We start from the raw sequence: 23,860 nt of genomic DNA, 5'->3' as shown, positions 1-23,860 counted from the left end.
ACCTCGGGAAGGGGCATCGCCAAAAAATTTGTGGGCATCACCACTAGCCCAAAAATCGTTTTCAAATATCACTCAGCTGATTCTTATCTTCTTCAATAGTTGAATATAGAATTAGAATAACCAGAAGTAGTTTAAAAAAACATACAAACACAGAAAATCTGGGCTATTATAAGTTTGCACAAATCTTCTAAAAACAGGGATAGCATTTCTTCTATAATAAAACCATTTTCCAACAGCATCTACAAAAACAGCAAAATATTATTTATTGAAAAAATCTAAAGTCATAGCAAAAGAACCACACATGGCATGGTTCTGAAAATAGCAGGTGAAACAAATCAAAGGAACCATATAATATTGACACAATTGGTAACAAGAAACAAAAAGGCACGTATTGGTTTATAATATATAGATATCTCTATTGTGCAGAATGCGTCCAAATCAAGTCTTATAGTGTGGCAAAAACCTGGTAACTTTCCCCATATTCCCAGGTTTTCCATGAATCCTGGTTGGAGGATGCTGGATCCCTCCTCAGTCTGGGAATCTTCCAACCTGGAATTCTGGAAAACCTGGGAATTTGGGAAAAGTTACTAGAATTTTGCGACAACAAGACATACACAATTCCAACAGATTACAGGAATGTTATGTTATGGTCGAGAGAGGACATAACCACAGATAAACATTAATGTGATTACAAAATCATCAATGGTTCATAACCAAGGGAAACATAAGGGTTTGGACCATGGAAATAGACACTGCTCTAGATATGTATATTGAACAAAAACATAAACGGAACATGTAAAGTATTGGTCCCATGTTTCATGAGCTGAAATAAAAGATCACAGAAATGTTCCATAATGCACAAAAAGCTTATTTCTCTCAAATTTCGTGAACAGATTTCTTTACATCCCTGTTAGTGAGTATTTATCTTTTGCCAAGATAATCCATCCACCTGACAGGTGTGGAATATCAAGAAGCTGATTAAACAGCATGATCATTACACAGGTGCACCTTGTGCTGGGGACAATAAAAGGCCACTCTAAAATGTGCAGTTTTGTCACACAACACCACAGATGTCTCAAGTTATGAGGGAACGTGCAATTGGCATGCTGACTGCAGGAATGTCCACCAGAGCTGTTGCCCGAGAATTGAATGTTCATTTCCCTACCATAAGCCGCCTCTAACGTCATTTTTGTGTGTGTCGCAATAGATGAATATTTTACATTCAAACAGAAATTAGGAGAATGAATTAATGTTTGACTTTCATCAAGTCCATGGAGAAACAGGACAAGTGATCAAATAGAGAGAGGCGAGAGGAGTGAGGCGAGAGGAGTGCGAGAGGAGTGCGAGAGGAGTGAGAGAGGCGAGACGCGAGGAGAAACAGAAGGTGGTGTAGAAAAAGAAGCGATATTAGATATAACAGAAGCGATATTAACATTAAGTCACCAAGTGCCTGAATTCAGGCCTCAGTCAGATAAATAATAATGTGATATACTGAAAGCCTTGTCTGCAATGCAGTAGCTGGAGACCCTACTGGCATAGCGGACTTTAAAATCAGGATTGGAAATAAAATACATTATGTATACATTTACAAATGTAAACATTCTCCACCCTACTCTAACCCCCTGACAGGCCATGTTATATTTTGGTTTGATACAGCATGCGCGGACGACATCCTGTTACCGTTTTTGGTTTGACCTTTGATGAGATACAGTAAGTCCCAATGAACGCCAGGGAAACAGGAAGTCACATGACCTCACAGGACGTAAGAAGTGAGAGCTGCTTGCGAATGTGTTTTTCCTAGGAGATTTTGGGGCAAGATACTATTTACCGCAGTCACAAAGTCAAAATTGTCTACATCATAAAAATTCATGAAAACAAAAGTGTTATTTTTGGTCTTAATTTAAGGTTAGGCATAAGGTCAGCAGTGTGGTTAAGGTTAGGTTTAAAAACACATTTTAAGAAGATAAATTGAAGAAATGGGCAGGGTTTATGACTTTATGGCTGGGGTAACTAGAATCTCTCCCCAAAATCTCCTAGGAAATACTAATTTGCGAGCTTCTCGGCTTACACTTCGGGGTCCTGTTCATTAGGGTACACTATGGAAAATAGCTTTGAAAACTTTTGTAACGTAAAACGAAAATTAACGTTTGTTATTGGACCAGTACAGTTCCGATGGGAACACTCAGCAGCATTAGGCTGTACCAGGTCTTCAACCCTGTTATATATATTTTCTACAAATGCTTCTAGACCTTTCCTTCCCTTCCCTCCCCTCCTTCCTTTGTTGATAATTGTTCTGATTTGACAGTCTGTTGACAGATGTGATGGAGGGAAAACAACCACATCATGAAAGATCAGAGATAATCACCAAGAAAGGACTGAAGGTGATTGTATTTCAACAGGGTCTCTGTCTTCAGGGTGAATAGAGGAATACGGCCCTGTACTCTGACCCAGGCAAACAGGGGAGTCCTTTCATTGGTTCCTTCTCACCGGCAGAAAATGCGAGGTTGCAATGTATTGGGGAAAGATGCAAGCTGTGTACGTAAAGGGCCGAAACGATTCAGTGTTTTCAACAAATCAGCACCAACTCTTTTATTCAACACCTGTCCAGCAGGAGACTGACTTCCGCCCTCTTTGTAGCAGAGGCCACCGCAGCGCACATTGTTGTGGAATGTTCAGATATATTTTATGTAGAACAAACATGCCTCTCTAACCTGTAGGATCAGGAATCCTACAGCTCTATTAATGACATTTCTGTCTGCAACGTTCCACAACGTTTGGTTTTACAACTGAATGGAGGCCCAGATGTGTATGTATATTAAAAACATTATTAAGATGGAGCCAATGACCTGTCTTCCTGGCACAACACCCCTTTACGTACAGCCCTGCTTCAGGGCACAACGGCCCTCTACGTACAGCATATAGATATATTAATTGATACAAGCCATTCCTGACCTGGGCACAGTGTAAATATGTAACGTATTCACCATCCATTTCTTTCAACAGTAAAATACACACCCAATAAGAAATTGTGCAGACAGTTGATTAAACCATTACAGTTGATAAATAAAACACCTTATAAACATACAACCATTTAGGCTAGATCGTCCTAGATGCAGATTACTGCTAGGACATAAAATATTAGTTACATCAACATTTGAATTACAAATGAGGGAAATTCTCTGACGTAAATTGAAGGAAATCTTCCACACCAGTCTTCCCCACATCTTTAAGGCAGCGGTGGAATAGAATATACTGGATTTGACCTTTGACATGGTTTTTGACCTTCTGACAAGAAGAGTAATTATTGTGGATAAATAAACAGTATTTCGCTCTGATCTATTTGCAAACAGGCAGTAACACAGTTGCAAAACAAAAGCTTAAAAACACGAACCACCCACTAGCCAATGGCCTCGGTCATGGTTCAAGCTTCATCTTTGTTATAGTTTGTGGGGGGGGCATTGTGTTCGATATAAAATAACATTGGTCTTTGTGAAAATATGCTACAACCAGCCATTTCAGCTTGACAGTTTCTTTGTTAATGAGGATGGCTGGCTTATAAGGAGGACCTGAAGCAAAGCTGAACAGGGTCATTCCACAAACGTTTCTTTCGCATCCCTTTGATATTTAAATAACAATAGTGCACCAATACTGCATTTTAAACTTTAAAAATGTTTACATAGCTTGCATTACTCAACTCATATGTATATACTGTATTCTATACTATTCTACTGTATCTTAGTCTATGCTGCTCTGACATTGTTCGTCCATATATTTATTTATATATTCTTACTTCCATTGCTTCACTTAGATTTGTGTGTATATGTTGAAAAATTGTTAGATATTACTTGTTAGATATTACTGCACTGTCACACAAGCATTTCGCTACACCCGCAATAACATCTGCTAAACAAGTGTATGTGACCAATAAAATGTGATTTGATTTGATTTAAAAGCCTTGTATATTAAAATAAGTGCCCTTTAATATAGAACACAAAATCTGATTTTTTTTATATGAATAAAGACTTGCTAAAGTGCCATAAATTCAGTATTTTGGCATTTCCCTCTGACTTCTAGGAAGATTTTAACCCACTTAAAGTGGCAATTGGTTGTAGAAACAATAAAGCAACTCCCCACCTGTTTTGGTAAAAAGCTGAGGGATGGGGCTGAAGAAATGTAACCACTCTCAAATTCATAGACAGGGCTATGGATGCAAGGTCTGATGGGGTATGACAGTTGAACTAAGCTCATGAGGTATTTATCAGTTATATTCTTCAATAATCAAAAATGGATGTAGCAACTGCTGACTGCCCCTTTAACCCCAAAATTTCTCCAAGTTTTCACCCCCGTTGGAAAGCCCTAGTTATTTTGTTGCTTTGACAAAGTCATTTCTAGAGATTAATACATTTCATGTGATTAGTGATTTATTTTAAGGTAAAAAAAATTATAAATCAATAAACTGCCCCTAATTTTAAGGTCAACCCTGTTACGTGAACTGAACTCTTGTTGGTGAAACTATTCTTTCTTACATATTTTTTTCAAAAGGAACGTTGAACATCTAATAGTCAAATCAGTGTAAAAGCAGGTGAGCTGGTTCTACTCTTTCTGGTCATTTACTGGTGTTTTGTGGTGGAAAACTGAGTGTGTCGAGCATAACACGTCCACCATGCTACCCATAGTTATATATCTATATACATCTTTTTTTTAAGGCTGAATTCAATTGCCCCTCCCTGTTGCACACAACAAGCTTCCATTCTTCCTGTCACAAGGAGATTTTTGGCTGATTTAAGATGAACACGTCAACCCTGTTACGGTCAACCCTGTTACTGTATTTGGCACTTAATAGGCACTTACTATAGTCATTGTTTTACAGCATTTTAAAGGCTCTTTGTGCCACCAGACACAGTATTATCATAAAGGTCCATCAGTCAGACCTCTGCAGATGGGAAAACATGTTTGTTTTTTCAAGTTGAACATGTGCTCTTTTTTTTTTTTTTTTTACCAAGTTACATTACCCAAAAGGGTCTCATTTCGTGGAACGACCAAACAGCTTTTTGGACATTTCTATCTAGCACGGCCCAGACCAGCTGAGCACTCACCCATTAACCTGGTCCCAGATCAGTTTGTGCCGTCTTGCCAACTCCTATGGTCATTGGTACGGAAAACAACCAACAGATCTGGGATCAGGCTGCTCATACAACCTCTGTCTCCAACTCCTCATAATACAGCATGTTAAAGGCTATTTGTGCCATCAGACACACGGTGTTAAATCATAAAGGTCCATCAATCAGACTTTATCAAAACACTATCTTGGCCATTTTGAAAGCGCAGAGACACGTTGGTCCGCCATTGTACCGCCATCACAATCACTCCCTCTTTATCTTGGGATTCAAAACCTGAAATGTTTATCAACAATCCCACTTGGAAGGTGGTTAACTAACATCAACGACCATGATAATAACAACATTAAAGCTGCCAATGTCCAACTGACCCTCCAAGAGTAATAATCCTGCCCCCCCAAAAAAAGTCTCAAAATGGTGGCCGACCTTTAGAATGTAACAACCCTACCAAGTGTCACAAAACAGTGGCCGCTGACCTCTGACAGAGTTACTATAACAACCAACATAACAAAATAGCCACCTGTCGTGGTGTCTGGTCCAGGCAGTTACCGACAGTTCAAGTCACCTGTCTTCACTGGTTACCGACAGCTAAATCAAAATGGCCGCCGACCTGTTGTCCTCGGTTTCTGAAAGCTGAAGTCAAAATGGACACCGGCTGGGTAGTTACTGACAGGTCAAGTCGGGGTCATTGAGCCAGGCCCAGATCTGGATCATCTCCTGTGGTGTCCGGCTATGTACCAGCATCAGACCCTTATAGGCACACGGGTTACTCCTGTACTTCTCCTCAATGTCAAACGTCTTAAAGCCTTTATGTTTCTCTGGCCCCAGTCCCAGTTTCCTCAGACACATCCCTGTGTAAACGTCATCGATGGGATAGAGCGGTACGCGCTGCGAGGCCCCATGCAGCCGCCTGGCCAGGTCCCCGGAGTACAGATACCCCCCTCCGCCCGCATACGGCGGGTACGTGCCAACGAACAAACTCTCTGGGATGAAGTACTTGACCTTTTTGTCCCTGTGTGGCCCCGCGTTGGTGATCACATCCCCTACGAACAGGTCCCTTGCCCTGGGCCCAGAGAGGCCCTTGAGGAAGCCCAGGATCCTCAACGTATTGACAAAGACGTCATCGTCCCCTTTAAAGATGAACTGAGCACCGGGGCAGCTTGTGGTCATCCAGTCCAGGAAGAGCACCTCCTTGACGGTCAGGTTGAAGAACGAGTCCCGGTAGTCCCACTGGAGGTAGAGTTAGAACAATCAATTAAAGGGATATTTTACTCAAAAACGCTTTAGTATTTTGTTCATTATTCCACTGTTTATCCAATCCCATTTTTTTTATGTCAGCATACTTAAAAATAGTTTGAGTATCCCTGTGTCACTCCCCAATATTGCAACATTTGACAAGACGTATTACAGATTAGAACCAACATTGTGGACCACTCAGTGAGCGTTAAAAGACATAACAGACAGTCGTAATACATTGCCACACAAATCAGTCCGTATATATTAATAATCCCTAGAGTCAATTGATGCACCGGTGCGTCAATCTAAGTAACATAATCCCCATCAAAATGAGTCAGTTTAAGCTACAGATGTGTTTATTTATTTTTTACACGTGCTGCCACTCAATCTACCCTTCTGCATCTCCGGTGGAAGGTGTCCGAGCTACAGCGCTGTTAGTCAGACCATGAGACCACTATGGAAAGATGACTCTCACCAACACCATGGTGTTCTCCGTTTTGCTCTACAACCCCCACAAGTGTTACAGGACTCGTCTGAAGGTAACCAACAACATTATTTTATTTTTTATGAATGGAAGTATGGAGGTAGTTTTGTGCTTACTTAAAGAAAGGGGGGTTAAATAGTGTCATTTATTTTTATAAAAACATTTCCTGATCTTTCTTATAGCTCCTACATATAGGACAGACACTTCAAAACATTATTCCTTATCATTTATTTGTTGACTGTCTTTTCTGAATGTGTTATTCAACGCATTTCTACGGGAGTTGGTATTTACGGACAAATTCAATATTTTATCAAATCATTAAAAAATATCTATTTTAAATAAATAGTGCTGTATTTGAACATTTTACACCCAAGGTAGGCTACCTTTATCCTTTAAGAGCTAGAATAGATTTTGTACACTATGTTGTGATTCTCACCAAATATGCTGTCTTCTCACACTATTCAAACCCCACAATCAATAAACAGCGTATGAAGCTCTCTTAGCCTATAGATCACATATTGCAAACAAATAATCTGAACTAAACACTTCACACATTTTGGAATTTCTGTGCGTCCTTGACAATCGTTAATCAATATCCAAAATCTGCACACATTTTTTTCCGTGAACCTGCACATCATCTTCTCTCTTTTGTGGCACCAATGTGAGGGGTTATGTCAGGGGAAACGGTGTTGCAGTAGTCTGGTGTGAGCGGTTATGGCAGGGGAAACGGTGTTGCAGTAGTCTAGTGTGAGGGGTTATGTCAGGGGAAACGGTGTTGCAGTAGTCTAGTGTGAGCGGTTATGTCAGGGGAAACGGTGTTGCAGTAGTCTAGTGTGAGGGGTTATGGCAGTAGTCTAGTGTGAGCGGTTATGTCAGGGGAAACGGTGTTGCAGTAGTCTAGAGTGAGGGGTTATGTCAGGGGAAACGGTGTTGCAGTAGTCTAGAGTGAGGGGTTATGTCAGGGGAAACGGTGTTGCAGTAGTCTAGAGTGAGGGGTTATGGCAGTAGTCTAGTGTGAGCGGTTATGTCAGGGGAAACGGTGTTGCAGTAGTCTAGAGTGAGCGGTTATGTCAGGGGAAACGGTGTTGCAGTAGTCTAGAGTGAGCGGTTATGTCAGGGGAAACGGTGTTGCAGTAGTCTAGAGTGAGCGGTTATGTCAGGGGAAACGGTGTTGCAGTAGTCTAGAGTGAGGGGTTATGTCAGGGGAAACGGTGTTGCAGTAGTCTAGAGGGAGGGGTTATGTCAGGGGAAACGGTGTTGCAGTAGTCTAGAGTGGGGGGTTATGTCAGGGGAAACGGTGTTGCAGTAGTCTAGAGTGGGGGGTTATGTCAGGGGAAACGGTGTTGCAGTAGTCTAGTGTGAGGGGTTATGTCAGGGGAAACGGCGTTGCAGTAGTCTAGTGTGAGGGGTTATGTCAGGGGAAACGGCGTTGCAGTAGTCTAGTGTGAGGGGTTATGTCAGGGGAAACGGTGTTGCAGTAGTCTGGTGTGAGGGGTTATGTCAGGGGAAACAGTGTTGCAGTAGTCTAGTGTGAGGGGTTATGGCAGTAGTCTAGTGTGAGGGGTTATGGCAGGGGAAACGGTGTTGCAGTAGTCTAGTGTGAGGGGTTATGGCAGGGGAAACGGCGTTGCAGTAGTCTGGTGTGAGGGGTTATGGCAGGGGAAACGGTGTTGCAGTAGTCTAGTGGGAGGGGTTATGGCAGGGGAAACGGTGTTGCAGTAGTCTAGTGTGAGGGGTTATGGCAGGGGAAACGGTGTTGCAGTAGTCTAGAGGGAGGGGTTATGTCAGGGGAAACGGTGTTGCAGTAGTCTAGAGGGAGGGGTTATGTCAGGGGAAACGGTGTTGCAGTAGTCTAGAGTGAGGGGTTATGTCAGGGGAAACGGTGTTGCAGTAGTCTAGAGTGAGGGGTTATGTCAGGGGAAACGGTGTTGCAGTAGTCTAGAGGGAGGGGTTATGTCAGGGGAAACGGTGTTGCAGTAGTCTAGAGGGAGGGGTTATGTCAGGGGAAACGGTGTTGCAGTAGTCTAGAGGGAGGGGTTATGTCAGGGGAAACGGTGTTGCAGTAGTCTAGAGTGAGGGGTTATGTCAGGGGAAACGGTGTTGCAGTAGTCTAGAGTGAGGGGTTATGTCAGGGGAAACAGTGTTGCAGTAGTCTAGGGTGAGGGGTTATGTCAGGGGAAACGGTGTTGCAGTAGTCTAGAGTGGGGGGTTATGTCAGGGGAAACGGTGTTGCAGTAGTCTAGTGTGAGCGGTTATGTCAGGGGAAACGGCGTTGCAGTAGTCTGGTGTGAGCGGTTATGGCAGGGGAAACGGTGTTGCAGTAGTCTAGTGGGAGGGGTTATGTCAGGGGAAACGGTGTTGCAGTAGTCTAGTGTGAGGGGTTATGGCAGGGGAAACGGTGTTGCAGTAGTCTAGTGTGAGGGGTTATGGCAGGGGAAACAGTGTTGCAGTAGTCTAGTGTGAGGGGTTATGGCAGGGGAAACGGTGTTGCAGTAGTCTAGTGTGAGGGGTTATGGCAGGGGAAACGGTGTTGCAGTAGTCTAGTGTGAGGGGTTATGGCAGGGGAAACGGTGTTGCAGTAGTCTGGTGTGAGGGGTTATGGCAGTAGTCTAGTGGGAGGGGTTATGTCAGGGGAAACGGTGTTGCAGTAGTCTGGTGTGAGGGGTTATGGCAGTAGTCTAGTGGGAGGGGTTATGTCAGGGGAAACGGTGTTGCAGTAGTCTGGTGTGAGGGGTTATGGCAGTAGTCTAGTGGGAGGGGTTATGTCAGGGGAAACGGTGTTGCAGTAGTCTAGTGTGAGGGGTTATGGCAGGGGAAACGGTGTTGCAGTAGTCTAGTGTGAGGGGTTATGGCAGGGGAAACGGTGTTGCAGTAGTCTGGTGTGAGGGGTTATGGCAGTAGTCTAGTGGGAGGGGTTATGTCAGGGGAAACGGTGTTGCAGTAGTCTAGTGTGAGGGGTTATGGCAGGGGAAACGGTGTTGCAGTAGTCTAGTGTGAGGGGTTATGGCAGGGGAAACGGTGTTGCAGTAGTCTGGTGTGAGGGGTTATGTCAGGGGAAACGGTGTTGCAGTAGTCTAGTGTGAGGGGTTATGTCAGGGGAAACGGCGTTGCAGTAGTCTAGTGTGAGGGGTTATGGCAGGGGAAACGGTGTTGCAGTAGTCTAGTGTGTGGTGCGGGAATAATGACAAGTGAACCTGGGGAGCTTCGCGTTCACATTGCCCTAAAAAAGGGAACCGGACCACAGAATTAAAGCGACCCAAACTCAGACCACCTCTCGAGATGGTCTCAGGTTCAGTTCGCTTCGGGGGTTCTTTTTGGAGGGGTCGGAGTTCCTTTGGCGTATTCACACCACACCCACAAACAAAATAAGCAGAAACTGGCTGAAAGGGACCTAGCATAAAAACACCCCTAGACTCTAGAGATCTGATTGGAGGATTCCGGAATCAGGAGGGGATAAGCAGGAAATCCGGAAATCCTCCAACCAGGATCTCTGGAAAATCTGTGGAAAAGTTAACGTTAACAGAATTATTTTAATCCTAATTAGGCGCTTATAAGGAATAAGGAAACGTCTATGTTGCCATAGGCATTTACATGATTGTTACCTGAAGGAAGAAACATTTACATTGGCAGAGGCAGTTACTTACTATGACTGTGATATGTGGTTCTCTTACCTAGCTAACTTAAGACGAATGCTACATTACCTCTGGAGAAGAGGGGCTCCTAAATCAGTGGTTTTTCTCCAGCGGGACCCCCAGACGTTCTCCAACCTATCCTCAGGGACCCCCAGACGTTCTCCAACCTCTCCTCGGGGACCCCCAGACATTTCACCATGTAGTTGTAGCCCTGAACTAACTCACCTGATTCACCTATTCAAGGGCTTGATGATTAGTTGACAAGGTGAATGAGGTGTGCTAGCTGTGGAATAGTTAAATACATGGAATGTCTGGGGGTCCCAGAGGAGAGGTTTGAAAACCCATACCCTAAATGTTAACATGTATATTATTGATACCTGGAGGATGTTAACATGTATATTATTGTTACCTGGAGGATGTTAACATGTATATTATTGTTACCTGGAGGATGTTAACATGTATATTATTGATACCTGGAGGATGTTAACATGTATATTATTGTTACCTGGAGGATGTTAACATGTATATTATTGTTACCTGGAGGATGTTAACATGTATATTATTGTTACCTGGAGGATGTTAACATGTATATTATTGATACCTGGAGGATGTTAACATGTATATTATTGATACCTGGAGGATGTTAACATGTATATTATTGATACCTGGAGGATGTTAACATGTATATTATTGATACCTGGAGGATGTTAACATGTATATTATTGATACCTGGAGGATGTTAACATGTATATTATTGATACCTGGAGGATGTTAACATGTATATTATTGTTACCTGGAGGATGTTAACATGTATATTATTGTTACCTGGAGGATGTTAACATGTATATTATTGTTACCTGGAGGATGTTAACATGTATATTATTGATACCTGGAGGATGTTAACATGTATATTATTGATACCTGGAGGATGTTAACATGTATATTATTGATACCTGGAGGATGTTAACATGTATATTATTGTTACCTGGAGGATGTTAACATGTACAGTGGGGAAAAAAAGTATTTAGTCAGCCACCAATTGTGCAAGTTCTCCCACTTAAAAAGATGAGAGGCCTGTAATTTTCATCATAGGTACACGTCAACTATGACAGACAAAATGAGAAAAAGAATTCCAGAAAATCACATTGTAGGATTTTTAATGAATTTATTTGCAAATTATGGTGGAAAATAAGTATTTGGTCAATAACAAAAGTTTCTCAATGCTTTGTTATATACCCTTTGTTGGCAATGACACAGGTCAAACGTTTTCTGTAAGTCTTCACAAGGTTTTCACAAACTGTTGCTGGTATTTTGGCCCATTCCTCCATGCAGATCTCCTCTAGAGCAGTGATGTTTTGGGGCTGTCACTGGGCAACACGGACTTTCAACTCCCTCCAAAGATTTTCTATGGGGTTGAGATCTGGAGACTGGCTAGACCACTCCAGGACCTAGGAATGCTTCTTACGAAGCCACTCCTTCGTTGCCCGGGCGGTGTGTTTGGGATCATTGTCATGCTGAAAGACCCAGCCACGTTTCATCTTCAATGCCCTTGCTGATGGAAGGAGGTTTTCACTCAAAATCTCACGATACATGGCCCCATTCATTCTTTCCTTTACACGGATCAGTCGTCCTGGTCCCTTTGCAGAGAAACAGCCCCAAAGCATGATGTTTCCACCCCCATGCTTCACAGTAGGTATGGTGTTCTTTGGATGCAACTCAGCATTCTTTGTCCTCCAAACACGACGAGTTGAGTTTTTACCAAAAAGTTATATTTTGGTTTCATCTGACCATATGACATTCTCCCAATCCTCTTCTGGATCATCCAAATACACTCTAGCAAACTTCAGACGGGCCTGGACATGTACTGGCTTAAGCAGGGGGACACGTCTTTAGCACTGCAGGATTTGAGTCCCTGGCTGCGTAGTGTTACTGATGGTAGGCTTTGTTACTTTGGTCCCAGCTCTCTGCAGGTCATTCACTATGTCTCCCCGTGTGGTTCTGGGATTTTTGCTCACTGTTCTTGTGATCATTTTGACCCCACGGGGTGAGATCTTGCGTGGAGCCCCAGATCGAGGGAGATTATCAGTGGTCTTGTATGTCTTCCATTTCCTAATAATTGCTCCCACAGTTGATTTCTTCAAACCAAGCTGCTTACCTATTGCAGATTCAGTCTTCCCAGCCTGGTGCAGATCTACAATTTTGTTTCTGGTGTCCTTTGACAGCTCTTTGGTCTTGGCCATAGTGGAGTTTGGAGTGTGACTGTTTGAGGTTGTGGACATGTGTCTTTTATACTGATAACAAGTTCAAACAGGTGCCATTAATACAGGTAACGAGTGGAGGACAGAGGAGCCTCTTAAAGAAGAAGTTACAGGTCTGTGAGAGCCAGAAATCTTGCTTGTTTGTAGGTGACCAAATACTTATTTTCCACCATAATTTGCAAATAAATTCATAAAAAATCCTACAAAGTGATTTTCTGGATAATTTTTTCTCAATTTGTCTGTCATAGTTGACGTGTACCTATGATGAAAATTACAGGCCTCTCTCATCTTTTTAAGTGGGAGAACTTGCACAATTGGTGGCTGACTAAATAATTTTTTTCCCCACTGTATATTATTGTTACCTGGAGGATGTTAACATGTACAGTACCAGTCAAAAGTTTGGACACACCTACTCATTCAAGAGTTTTTCTTTATTTTTACTATTTTCTACATTGTAGAATAATAGTGAAGACATCAAAACTATGAAGATGAAGAAGAAGATGGCGGCCTCGCGACTAGCTCTTAGAAAATGTTGCGTTTAAAAAAAAAAGTATTATTTTTTACATTATTTCATCGCGCAGACAGAAATAAATATCTCTCCGGGAAGCAGAAGGGCGGAGGTGTGTTTCATGATTAACGACTCATGGTGTAATTGTAGTAACATACAGGAACTCAAGTCCTTTTGTTCACCCGACCTAGAATACCTCAATCAAATGCCGACCGTATTCTCCCAAGATAAGTTTCTTCGGTTATAGTCACGGCCGTGTATATCCCCCCTTAAGCCGATACCACGACGGCCCTCAAAAGAACTTCACTGGACTTTATGCAAACTGGAAACCACATATCCTGAAGCTGCATTTATTGTAGCCGGGGATTTTAACAAAGCAAATTTGAGGACTAGGCTGCCGAAGTTCTATCAACATATCGACTGATGTACTCGAGCTGCAAAAATTCGACCATTGCTATTCAAACTTCCGGGATGGTTATAAGACCCTCCCCCGCCCTCCTTTCGGCAAATCTGACCACGACTCCATTTTGCTCCTCCCTTCCTATAGGCAGAAACTCAAAACAGAGAGTACCCGTGCTAAGGACTATTCAACGCTGGCCTGACCAATCGGAATCCACGCTTCAAGATTGTTTTGATCACGCGGACTGGGATATGTTCTGGGTAGCATGCAAAAATTATTTAGACGAATACACTGAAACGGTGACTGAGTTTATCAGGAAGTGTATAGGAGATGATGTGCCCACTGTGACTATTAAAACCTACCTTAACCAGAAACCGTGGATAGATGGCAGCATTCGCGCAAAACTGAAAGCGCGAAACACCGCATTCAACCATGGCAAGGGGACTGGGAATATGGCAGAATACAAACAGTGTAGCTACTCACTCCGCAAGGGAATTAAACTGGCAAAACATCAGTATAGAGACAAAGTGGAGTCGCAATTCAACAGCTCAGACACGAGACGTATGTGGCAGGGTCTACAGACAATCACTGACTACAAAAGGAAAACCAGCCACGTCACCGACACTGACGTCTCGCTTCCGGACAAGCTAAACACCTTCTTCGCCCGCTTTGAGGATAACACAGTGCCACCGACGCAGCCCACTACCAAGGACTCTACTTCTCCGTGGCCGACGTGAGTAAGACATTTAAGCATGTTAACCCCCGCAAGGCTGCCGGCCCAGACGGCATCCCTAGCCGCGTCCTCAGAGCATGCGCAGACCAGCTGGCTGGTGTGTTTACGGACATATTCAATCTCTCCCTATTTCTAAAAACCTGTTTTTGCTTTGTCATTATGGGGTATTGTGTGTAGATAGATGTGGGGAAAAAACTATTTAAATCAATTTTAGAATAAGGCTGTAACCTAACAAAATGTGAAAAAGGTTGAGGGGTCTGAATACTTTATATTATAGATACCTGGAGGATGTCGCGGTGGCGAGCGTTCTCATAGCGCATCATCTCCGACAGGTCTGGGTTGTGGTCCACGGCTGTGGTGTTGCCGAGCAGGAACACCGTGACAACCGTCCGGTTGGCGAGGACGCCGGCTCGACCCCACGACTGGCGGATGGCCTGGCGGCGGTCAAAGTGCGGAACAAGGGATTTGATGGCCAGTAGGAGGAAGGGCGGCTCCCCTCCCTGGGTCTTTTGGCAGATGTGAGGCTGGTCCACCACTAGAGGGTACGACCGACAGCGCATGTAGAGAAGGAAGTCTTTAAAACGGGGAGGTAGGGAGTTGTAGTCTTTCACGTGAGTGGTGACTCTGTAGTCCGGTTGGCAGGGGTCAGGGTTCAGCCCTGTGTCGTTGAGCCAGTCAGGGACAGGTCTGATGACATCATCATCGCTAGTGTTGTTGTTATTAGCGGAGGCGAGGACAGGGTTGTGTTGGAGGTCCAGTCTCTGTTGCTGGCGGTTCCAGTAGGCCTGACTAGGAGCCAGTTTGGACCAGAAGCGCTTGGAGGGGACACGGACCTTGAATGGAGGAAGGAAGGAGGAAATGTATTACATTTATTTTACAAATTAAAACAATACAGAGTTGTCTAAACCAAGAAAAACAATACATACAGTACCAGTCAAAAGTTTGGACACTCATTCCAGGGTTTTTCTTTTTTTTTTTAAAACTATTTTCTACATTGTAGAATAATAGTGAAGACATCAAAACTATGAAATAACACATATGGAATCATGTAGTAACCAAAAAAGTGTTAAACAAATCAATTTTTTAAAAATATTTTAGCTTCTTCAAAGTAGCCACCCTTTGCCTTGATGACAGCTTTGCACACACTTTGTCCTGTCACCACCCCCCCACACTTTGTCCTGTCACCACCCCCCCACACTTTGTCCTGTCACCACCCCCCCACACTTTGTCCTGTCACCACCCCCCCACACTTTGTCCTGTCACCACCCCCCCACACTTTGTCCTGTCACCACCCCCCCACACTTTGTCCTGTCACCACCCCCCCACACTTTGTCCTGTCACCACCCCCCCACACTTTGTCCTGTCACCACCCCCCCACACTTTGTCCTGTCACCACCCCCCCACACTTTGTCCTGTCACCACCCCCCCACACTTTGTCCTGTCACCACCCCCCCACACTTTGTCCTGTCACCACCCCCCCACACTTTGTCCTGTCACCACCCCCCCACACTTTGTCCTGTCACCACCCCCCCACACTTTGTCCTGTCACCACCCCCCCACACTTTGTCCTGTCACCACCCCCCCACACTTTGTCCTGTCACCACCCCCCCCACACTTTGTCCTGTCACCCCCCCCCACACTTTGTCCTGTCACCACCCCCCCACACTTTGTCCTGTCACCACCCCCCCACACTTTGTCCTGTCACCACCCCCCCCACACTTTGTCCTGTCACCCCCCCCCACACTTTGTCCTGTCACCCCCCCCCACACTTTGTCCTGTCACCCCCCCCCACACTTTGTCCTGTCACCACCCCCCCACACTTTGTCCTGTCACCACCCCCCCACACTTTGTCCTCACCTTGTTGGGTCCGCTCTTGTCCTGTCCTCTGCTGTGGGACACTAGGATGAAAATGAAGAGATTGACCATCATCAGCGTCACCACAAACTTCAGCTTCCTCCTCAGGCCCGCCATGACCCCTAGCTACGACCTCTGACCTCTAGCCACCTAGAGAGAGGGAGGGGGAGAGAGAGAGAGAGAGATGAGGGAGAGAGAGAGAGATGAGGGAGGGGGGAGAGAGAGAGAGAGAGAGAGAGATGAGGGAGGGGGGAGAGAGAGAGAGAGATGAGGGAGGGGGGAGAGAGAGAGAGATGAGGGAGGGGGGGAGAGAGAGAGAGATGAGGAACACATTCAAGTTTGTTTATTTGTCATGTACACAATGCAACAAAATGCTTAAATGCTTTGCACACACACGCAGACTAGAATTAGTGGTCAAATCGTCTCTTCATTAAAACATTTAATAGGATGGAAATCTCCCCTCAGTTAATATGGCCAGTTAGTGTAAAAACACATGACTACAAACTGCCCACATTTCTTTCTCCTCTAAGGCCTCAGGGGGAAGTGAATAATGTAACGCTTCAAGTGAACACGGGTTTCTAAGAATCAATGCCTTTAACCATTTTCACAGAATGCAGGAGCAATTTGAGCTGAATGGTAGTCAGACTGCAAATCCACAATTTATTCAAACTCTGTTTGACTCTACGGTTGAGACGTTTTGGGGCAGTTTGAACATATGAAATAACTATTTTGAAATTGGCAGAAAGTATTTCAGGACAGTTGGAATGGTTATTTAGGGAAATTCAATGTTTTTAGGCAGCGAATAATTGATCATGTGCTTCTCACTCCAGAGAGCCTCATGCTCCCAATCTGTGGTCCAGGTCTGACCGATAACAACAGCACAACCTAGGAGAGATACTGGCTGTGCAGGTTTGGATTCCAACTCACTAACTGTAAGTCGCTCTGGATAAGAGCGTCTGCTAAATGACTAAAATGTAAATGTAACCCTACAAGATCACAGCTGATACAGCCAACCAAGGTGAAATCATAACCACAAGGATGTGGGTGTGGGGGCACACCCACATACACTCCCCCTCCACCTAAACACACACACACTCCCCCTCCACCTAAACACTCCCCCTCCACCTAAACACACACACACTCCCCCTCCACCTAAACACACACACACTCCCCCTCCACCTAAACACACACACTCCCCCTAAACACACACACACACACACACACACACACACACACTCCCCCTCCACCTAAACCCACACACTCCCCCTCCACCTAAACACACACTCCCTTTACACACACTAATTTGAACCTCGTCTCGGAGTGACTCAACAGGTTGAATAAGAGAGGATGGGATCCTGGAGATTTGGGTCTATAAAATCCTTATACAACTATCCCCTTTTCATTGGGTTACTTCATTTACTTGAGTTATCGTCTGTACTGACACGTGAAATGCAAAAATGGGTGAATCATTTGCATTGATTTTCATGACAAGAACATAGTGTGTTGCATTGAACTGCTGCTATGACCTGGCCACCACCTGATCGGTATCCTAAAAAATGACAGGATTCCTGTTCTGACAAATCAAATATTTACGTTTTTCTTTTGTTATTCTCCAGTTGGAATGAGCCGAACAACCCACCTGAGCAAGGCTGAAGAAAAGCAGGCCAAATCCCTCTCCCCTCCCCCCAACCCTTTTCAGAGGCCTCCTCTCATTCAAACACAATGATCTCCCTCTTTACCAAAACCCTCCCTCCATTCTCTCCTTTGCCAACCCCTCCATTTCTGATTTCTTCCCCTCAATACTTCCAGGTGTCCTTTATCTGGCTTCCTCAGCTCTCCCTCATTCTACCCTTTCGCTGTCTCCCTCTCTCTTCCATCTCCATCTACCCTTTCGCTGTCTCCCTCTCTCTTCCATCTCCATCTACCCTTTCTCTGTCTCCCTCTCTCTTCCATCTCCATCTACCCTTTCGCTGTCTCCCTCTCTCTTCCATCTCCATCTCTCTTCCATCTCCATCTACCCTTTCGCTGTCTCCCTCTCTCTTCCATCTCCATCTACCCTTTCGCTGTCTCCCTCTCTCTTCCATCTCCATCTACCCTTTCTCTGTCTCCCTCTCTCTCTTCCATCTCCATCTACCCTTCCGCTGTCTCCCTCTCTCTTCCATCTCCATCTACCCTTTCGCTGTCTCCCTCTCTCTTCCATCTCCATCTACCCTTTCGCTGTCTCCCTCTCTCTTCCATCTCCATCCACCCTTTCGCTGTCTCCCTCTCTCTTCCATCTCCATCTACCCTTTCGCTGTCTCCCTCTCTCTTCCATCTCCATCTACCCTTTCGCTGTCTCCCTCTCTCTTCCATCTCCCTCTCTCTTCCATCTCCATCTACCCTTTCTCTGTCTCCCTCTCTCATCTCCATCTCCCCTTTCGCTGTCTCCCTCTCTCTTCCATCTCTCTGTATTGTTTTAGTTCCGCTGCCTCCTAGCAACCCTTCTGCACCAGTGTCTTCAGGCCCCCTGTGTCCTCTCATCTATCCTCTCTTCCATCTCCATCTCTCTCAATCTGTGTCTATCCCCCTCCGCCATCCTCCACTCACAGCTATAGAACACAAGCAAGCTTTAATGCATTGACTGCCTAATGTTATTTTACCTGTGTAGGTGGAGTGTTTCAGGCATTATGGGTGTGTGTGTGTGTGTGTGCGCATAACAGTTGGTTTTACCTGTGCGGCCGGTTAAGTGCGTGTGTAAAGGCTGTTGGTCTTACCTGTGAGGCGGGCGGAGGGTGTGTCAGGCTTCACTGTCTTCTCAGTCTGGCCTCACAGCTCTAAACCCATACTGAGCTCCGCCCCCTGGGGAACAGCAGCCAATGGGATGCAGAGGGGGGGAGGGGTGTGGCAGCAACCTGTAGGCAAGAAAGACCAACTGTGTCAACACCTCACAAAACTGTCTCAACACCTCACTATAGAGATGGCCAGGAAAACAGTATGAGACACACTGTGTTCAGAACTAAGCTGTTCTCACACACACACACACAGAGAAAGAGAGAGAGAGAGAGAGGCATAAATATTATTCCCAGCCAAGGCCATCATGTCAAGATGGCGTAGCAGTGCGGTCGTGTTTTTTTTCTGTGTCCTTGTGTAAATAGCAAGTTTTTTGTCTATTTTGTATAGATTTCTCAATTTTACTTTTCATTCCTTAACTAAATATACTTTCCTGCAACCCGCCTCACCCACGTGGAAAGGATTCTATTATTTCTTTATAACTTTTATCAAGAACCTTAAGCTGAAACTAGTCTAGCTGCCACCGAATGGCTACTTGCTATTAGCCACCGTTAGCGTCTTCACCATTGTCCGTGGCACTACCCACCAGCCAGCTCTAGCTCTAGCCTGGACAATTTGTCGGCCAGTCTGCACAGCTTGCTATCGACCCAGAGCATATCGGATTTTCTGCCAGAATCACTGGACCCTAGCGCCGGATCATCGCAACCAGCTAGCTGCAACCAAATGGCTGTTGTCGTTGGCTAATTACCATTGCCCCTTAGCAAGCACCAGTTAGCCTTGAGCTAGCCTCGAGCCAGGCCCATCTCCCGGCTATCTACCTCTCTGTCAACCAGACGGGACCTCCTAGTGTTGACACGGAGCCCCACCGATCCAACACGACTGGTTTGCCGACAAAATCGTCTGATGTGGTTTCAACAGGCTTCCCGTTACTACGTCGACCACGAAGATCCATCTGCTAGCCCCGGCCCACTAGCACACGCAAGCCGGGCCTCTTGCTCGCCAGTGCTGTAGCAGCCCCCGAACTACCTCCGAACTCTCCTATTGCTGTTCACTGGACCTTATGATAACTCAGCTATACAGCTGATGCCTGCTGGACTGTTCCTTTATACGGTACCGCATCCTGTTTATGTTTAGCCTCAGCCCAAACTTTGTCGCTGTTACAAGCGGTTGTCTTAGCTCTTTCGAATAACACCTGTGATTGCTTTATGCCTCTCTCCCATGTCAATATGCCTTGCTTATTGCTGTTTCAGTTATTTCTTATTGTACTATTTCACTGTAGAGCCCCCAGCCCAGCTCAACCTGCCTTAGACAGCTCCTTTGTCCCACCCCCCCCATACATGCGGAGACCGACTCAATCGGTGCCTCCAGTGATGCTCTCTTTCATCGTTACCCAACGCTTAGGTTTACCTCCACTATACTCATATCCTTCCATATCCTTGTCTGTACATAATGCCCTGAATCTATTCTACAACGCCCGGAAATCTGCCCCCTTTATTCTCTGTACCCAACGCACTACAAGACCAGTTCTTAAAGCCTTTAGCCGTATCCTTATTCTACTCCTCCTCTGTTCCTCTGGTGATGTAGAGTTTAACCCAGGCCCTGTAGCCCCCAGTATCACTCCTACTCCCCAGGCATTATCATTTGTTGACTTCTGTAACCGTAAAAGCCTTGTTTTTTTGCACGTTAACATCCGAAGCCTCCTCCCTAAGTTTTAGTTATTCACTGCGTCAGCACATTCCGCCAACCCTGACGTTCTAGCAGTGTCTGAATCCTGGCTTAGGAAGGTCACCAAAAATTCAGACATTTCCATCCCCAACTACAACATTTTCCGTCTCGATAGAACTGCCAAAGGGGGTGGGGTTGCAATCTACTGTAGAGATAGCCTGCAGAGCTCTATTGTACTATCCAGGTCTGTGCCCAAACAGTTTGAGCGTCTACTTCTAAAAATCCACCATTCCAGAAATAAGTCTCTCACTGTTGCCGCTTTCTACATCCCCCCTTCAGCCCCCAGCTGTGCCCTGGACACCATATGTGAACTGATTGCCCCCCATCTATCCTCAGATTTCGTACTGCTTGGTGATCTAAACTGGGATATGCTTAACACCCCGGCCAACCTACAATCTAAACTAGATGCCCTCAATCTCACACAAATTATCAACTAATCTACCAGGTACAACCCAAAATCTGTAAACATGGGCACCCTCATAGATATCATGCTGACAAATTTACCCTCTAAATACACCTCCGCTGTCTTCAACCAGGATCTCAGCGATCACTGCCTTATTGCCTGCGTTCGTAATGGGTCCGCGGTCAAACGACCACCCCTCATCACTGTCAAACGCTCCCTAAAACACTTTAGCAAGCAGGCCTTTCTAATTGACCTGTCCCGGGTATCCTGGATGGATATTGACCTCATTCCGTCAGTAGAGGATGCCTGGTTGTTCTTTAAAAAGTGCTTTCCTCTCCATCTTAAATAAGCATGCCCCATTAAAGAAAATCAGAACTAAGAACAGATATAGCCCCTGGTTCTCCTCAGACTTGACTGCCCTTGACCAGCACAAAAACATCCTGTGGCGTACTGCATTAGCATCGAACAGCCCCCGCGACATGCAACTTTTCAGGGAAGTCAGGAACCAATATACACAATCAGTTAGGAAAGCAAAGGCTAGCTTTTTCAAACAGAAATGTGCATCCTGTAGCACTAACTCCAAAAAGTTTTGGGACACTAAAGTCCATGGAGAATAAGAGCACCTCCTCCCAACTGCCCACTGCACTGAGGCTAGGAAACACTGTCACCACCGATAAATCTACAATAATTGAGAATTTCAACAAGCATTTTGCTATGGCTGGCCATGCTTTCCACTTGGCTACCCCTACCCCGGCCACCAGCTCTGCACCCTCTGCTGCAACTTGCCCATGCCCCACCCCCCACTTCTCCTTTACACAAATTCAGACAGCTTATGTTCTGATAGAGCTGAAAAATCTGGACCCCTACAAATCAGCTGGGCTAGACAATATGGACCCTTTCTTTCTAAAATTAGCCGCCGAAATTGTCGCAACCCCTATTACTAGCCTGTTCAACCTCTCTTTCAAAACGTCTGAGATCCCCAGAGATTGGAAAGCTGCTGCGGTCATCCCCCTCTCCAAACTGTTACAGACCTATATCCATCCTGCCCTGCCTTTCGAAAGTTTTTGAAAACCCAGTTAACAAACAGATCACCGACCATTTCGAAACCCACCGTACCTTCTCCGCTATGCAATCCGGTTTCCGAGCTGGTCATGGGTGCACCTCAGCCACGCTCAAGGTCCTAAACGATATTATAACAGTGATCGATAATAGATAGTACTGTGCAGCCGTCTTCATCGACCTGGCCAAGGCTTTCGACTCTTGTCAACCACCGCTTTCTTATTGGCAAACTAAATAGCCCTGGTTTCTCAAATGACTGCCTCATCTGGTTCACCAACTACTTCTCAGATAGAGTTCAAAGTGTCAAATCTGAGGGCCTGTTGTCTGGACCTCTGGCAGTCTATGGGGGTGCCACAGGGTTCAATTCTCGGGCCAACTCTATTCTCTGTGTATATCAATGATGTTGCTCTTGCTGCTGGTGACGCTCGGATCCACCTCTATGCGGACGACACAATTTTGTATACATCTGGCCCTTCATTGGACATTGTGTTAACAAACCTCCAAACGAGCTTCAACGCCATACAACACTCCTTCCGTAGCCTCCAACTGCTCTTAAACATTAGTAAAACTAAAATGCATGCTCTTCAACCGAATGCTGCTTGCACCCGCCCACCCGACTAGAATCACTACTCTCGGCGGGTCTGACCTAGAGTATGTGGACAACTACAAATACCTAGGTGTCTGGTTAGACTGTAAACTCTCCTTCCAGACTCACATTAAGCATCTCCAATCCAAAGTTAAATCCAGAATCGGCTTCCTATTTCGCAACAAAGCCTCCTTCACTCATGCTGCCAAACATGCCCTCGTAAAACTGACTATCCTACCGATCCTTGACTTCGGCGATGTCATTTACAAAATAGCCTCCAACACTCTACTCAGCAAATTGGATGTAGTCCATCACAGTGCCATCTGTTTTGTCACCAAACCCCATATACTACCCACCATTGTGACCTGTACGCTCTTGTTGGCTGGCCCTCACTACATATTTGTTGCCAAACCCACTGGCTCCAGGTCATCTATAAATCACTGCTTGGCAAATCCCTGTCTTATCTTAGCTCACTGGTCACCATAGCAACACCCACCCGTAGTCTGCGCTCCAGCAGGTATATCTCACTGGTCATCCCTAAAGCCAACACCTCCTTTGGCCGCCATTCCTTCCAGTTCTCTGCTGCCAATGACTGGAAGGAACTGCAAAAATCTCTGAAGCTGGAGACTCTTATCTCCCTCACTAACTTTAAGCATCAGTTGTCAGAGCACCTTACCGATCACTGCACCTATACACAGCCCATCTGTAATTAGCCCATCCAACTACCTCATCCCCATATTGTTATTTATTTTGCTAATTTGCACCCCAGTATCTCTATTTGCACATCTATCATTCCAGTGTTAATACGAAATTGTAACTATTTTGCACTATGGCCTATTTATTGCCTTACCTCAATAACTTTGCTACATTTGCACACTCTGTATATATATTTTCTGTTGTATTTTTGACTTTGTTTTACCCCATATGTAACTGTGTTGTTGTTTTTAATCGCACTGCTTTGCTTTATCTTGGCCATGTCGCAGTTGTAAATTAGAACTTGTTCTCAACTGACTTACCTGGTTAAATAAAGGTGAAATAAAAAAACAAAAATGACGAGTCTAAATTCTTGCCTTGTGGATTTGTTGCGTCATTTCTT

General features: G+C 45.0%; 1 protein-coding gene across 1 annotated transcript in view; it reads right to left on the bottom strand.

The window, feature by feature from the left end:
* Positions 1-240: 240 nt before the first annotated feature.
* Positions 241-23,860, bottom strand: part of LOC311125482 (N-acetyllactosaminide beta-1,3-N-acetylglucosaminyltransferase 2-like) — a 40,315-nt gene continuing 16,695 nt past the window's right edge. The window contains exons 2-5 of the mRNA XM_084199533.1: positions 18,976-19,113; positions 16,226-16,372; positions 14,650-15,201; positions 241-6,347 (exon numbers count right to left, since the gene is read on the bottom strand). Of these exons, the coding sequence (XP_084055659.1) occupies positions 5,781-6,347; positions 14,650-15,201; positions 16,226-16,339 (1,233 nt within the window). The 5' untranslated portion in view covers positions 16,340-16,372; positions 18,976-19,113 and the 3' untranslated portion in view covers positions 241-5,780. The remainder of the gene's footprint in view (positions 6,348-14,649; positions 15,202-16,225; positions 16,373-18,975; positions 19,114-23,860) is intronic.

This window comes from Coregonus lavaretus (assembly GCF_964263955.1).
Source record: "Coregonus lavaretus genome assembly, contig: HAP1_SCAFFOLD_3482, whole genome shotgun sequence".
NCBI lineage: Eukaryota > Metazoa > Chordata > Actinopteri > Salmoniformes > Salmonidae > Coregonus > Coregonus lavaretus.
This window is presented reverse-complemented; position numbering and strand designations above follow the sequence as displayed.